General features: G+C 45.5%; 1 protein-coding gene across 1 annotated transcript; it reads right to left on the reverse strand.

The window, feature by feature from the left end:
- Window positions 1-244: 244 nt before the first annotated feature.
- On the reverse strand, window positions 245-1,977 carry LOC140304108 (potassium voltage-gated channel subfamily A member 10). Its single transcript, XM_072383105.1, has one exon. It carries the CDS (start codon window positions 1,975-1,977, stop codon window positions 292-294), a length of 1,686 nt encoding a protein of 561 aa, XP_072239206.1. The 3' UTR covers window positions 245-291.
- Between the last annotated feature and the right edge of the window lie 202 nt (window positions 1,978-2,179).

The raw sequence follows: 2,179 nt of genomic DNA on the forward strand, positions 1-2,179 counted from the left end.
AATCACATTTTTGTTCAATTTGCACTGGATGTTGTTCTCAAAGATAACCGACACCGCAGTCGTTGTGTTAATTGCACTTTGACACATCTACATGCAGACAAACAGCTAGTGTAAAAGCTGTCTCCCCACACAGTGCCTATTAATACTGTAATTATCTGCTCAAGTGCTGCCATGTTTGGAATACAAAACAGTGAGAAAGATAAATTGAGTGTGTCTCACCAACAGATATGTTTGATTTGTCCATGTATGCCTTTCATATCATTCATCTTAATAAATACTTTAGTCTCTCTATCAGTGCATACCGTTTTTCTCATTTTGCCAAGTGCCATTAGTTTTGTTTATTGAAAGTATGCTTCCACTCTTGTTAGCAGCTGACATTTTCTGGGCAGCTTCTGCTGCTGCGTCCATCACCTGCTTCTCCTCCTGCTCAGTCTCACGATGATAGAAATAATTAAAGTTGGAGACGATGACAGGGACAGGCAAGGCAATGGTCAGGACACCAGCAATGGCACAGAGAGTGCCGACCATTTTGCCTCCCATGGTGATGGGACACATGTCTCCATAACCAACAGTGGTCATCGTCACCACAGCCCACCAGAAGCCATCGGGGATGCTAACAAACTGCGTCTGGGGCTCATCCACTTCTGCAAAGTAGATGGCACTTGAGAAAAGAATGACTCCTATGAAGAGGAAGAAGATTAGCAACCCCAGTTCCCTCATGCTGGCTTTCAAGGTCTGCCCCAATATTTGAAGACCCTTCGAGTGTCGAGAGAGCTTAAAAATTCTGAAGACTCTCACTAGTCGGATGATTCTTAGGATCGCCAGGGACATGTTCTGACTTGAGTTCATGTCGTCATCAGGCGTCGTAGCCAGCTCGGTTCCCAGGGTTACAAAGTAGGGAATTATAGACACTATGTCAATGATATTCATGATGTTGTTGAAAAAATCACTTTTGCTGGGGCAAACTACAAAACGGACACCAACTTCAAAGCAGAACCAAATGATGCAAATAGTCTCCACAATAAAAAACGGGTCCGTGACATATGCCATCAGGTCTTTAGTGGCAGGATGAGGCGTGTCTCGTGTGCCATTGATCATTTGGGTTAAACCCGGAGGAAAGTCACTATCTTCCCTGAACTCTGGTAGAGTCTCCAGGCAGAAGATGAAGATGGAAATGACAATGACTAGCACAGAGACTAGAGCTACAGATCTGGCAGCACTGGAACTCTCTGGATATTCAAACAGGAGCCAGAACTGTCGCTGCAATTCATTGGTGGGCAAAAGGACTTCAGGTTCTTTGATAAACCCTTCATCTTCACGAAATTGCTCCATTGCTTCATGACCCAACTCATAAAAAACTATTTCATTAGCAAAAACATCTAAGGGGACGTTGGCTGGTCTGCGGATTCGCCCCCCTGACTGATAGTAGTAGAGAATCCCGTCAAAAGATGGGCGGTTTCTGTCAAAAAAGTACTCATTTTTCATTGGGTCAAAGTAACTTATCCTCTTCATGGGGTCACCAAGCACTGTTTCTGGAAACTTATTCAGGGTGCTGAGTTGAGTTTCAAACATCAAGCCTGAAACATTGATGACAACTTTCTCATCTTTTTCTTCCATGCAGTGCTTTTCAAACAGATCTTCATTTTCATAATAATCCTTCGGCATTTTACTGAAGACACTGTCAGTAGGAGACTCGCTGTTGATCTGAAGCTTCAGATTAGAGCTCAAACTGCCCCTGCTGGAGTTCGCCTTAGATGTCAGAGTTGGAGGGGTAGAAGGTGATAACCCATCTTGACCAGAATGGCGCCTACGTCGCCCTCTGCGTGGCGACTGCTGAGGAGACGTCAAGCGGTGGGTTAAAAGGCTCTGATCAGGCGCCTCTGAGGTGGGTGAAGTCGGGTACCCAGAGTCACTTGGGTCACCCAGGTTGATGCCAACATCATCCATATTTTCAAAATTAACAAGCGGCACCTCCATCACCTGCTTTGTAGCTAGCCACAGCTTTTATGGTCAGCCCGGTTCAGGAGACAGAGGAGACACCTCAACCAGTGCCACGCTGAAGATCCTGGCGGGACGTCCCTCCTCCTGGTTACCATTCAGGCTGTTATGCACTACTTTTGGACTCAGCCCTCTGGGTGATCTGTATAACAGAGAGGAAAGTGAAAGATGTGTTCAAATT

Source organism: Leuresthes tenuis, unplaced genomic scaffold, assembly GCF_036924035.1.
Source record: "Leuresthes tenuis unplaced genomic scaffold, fLeuTen1.0.hap1 SCAF_3, whole genome shotgun sequence".
NCBI lineage: Eukaryota > Metazoa > Chordata > Actinopteri > Atheriniformes > Atherinopsidae > Leuresthes > Leuresthes tenuis.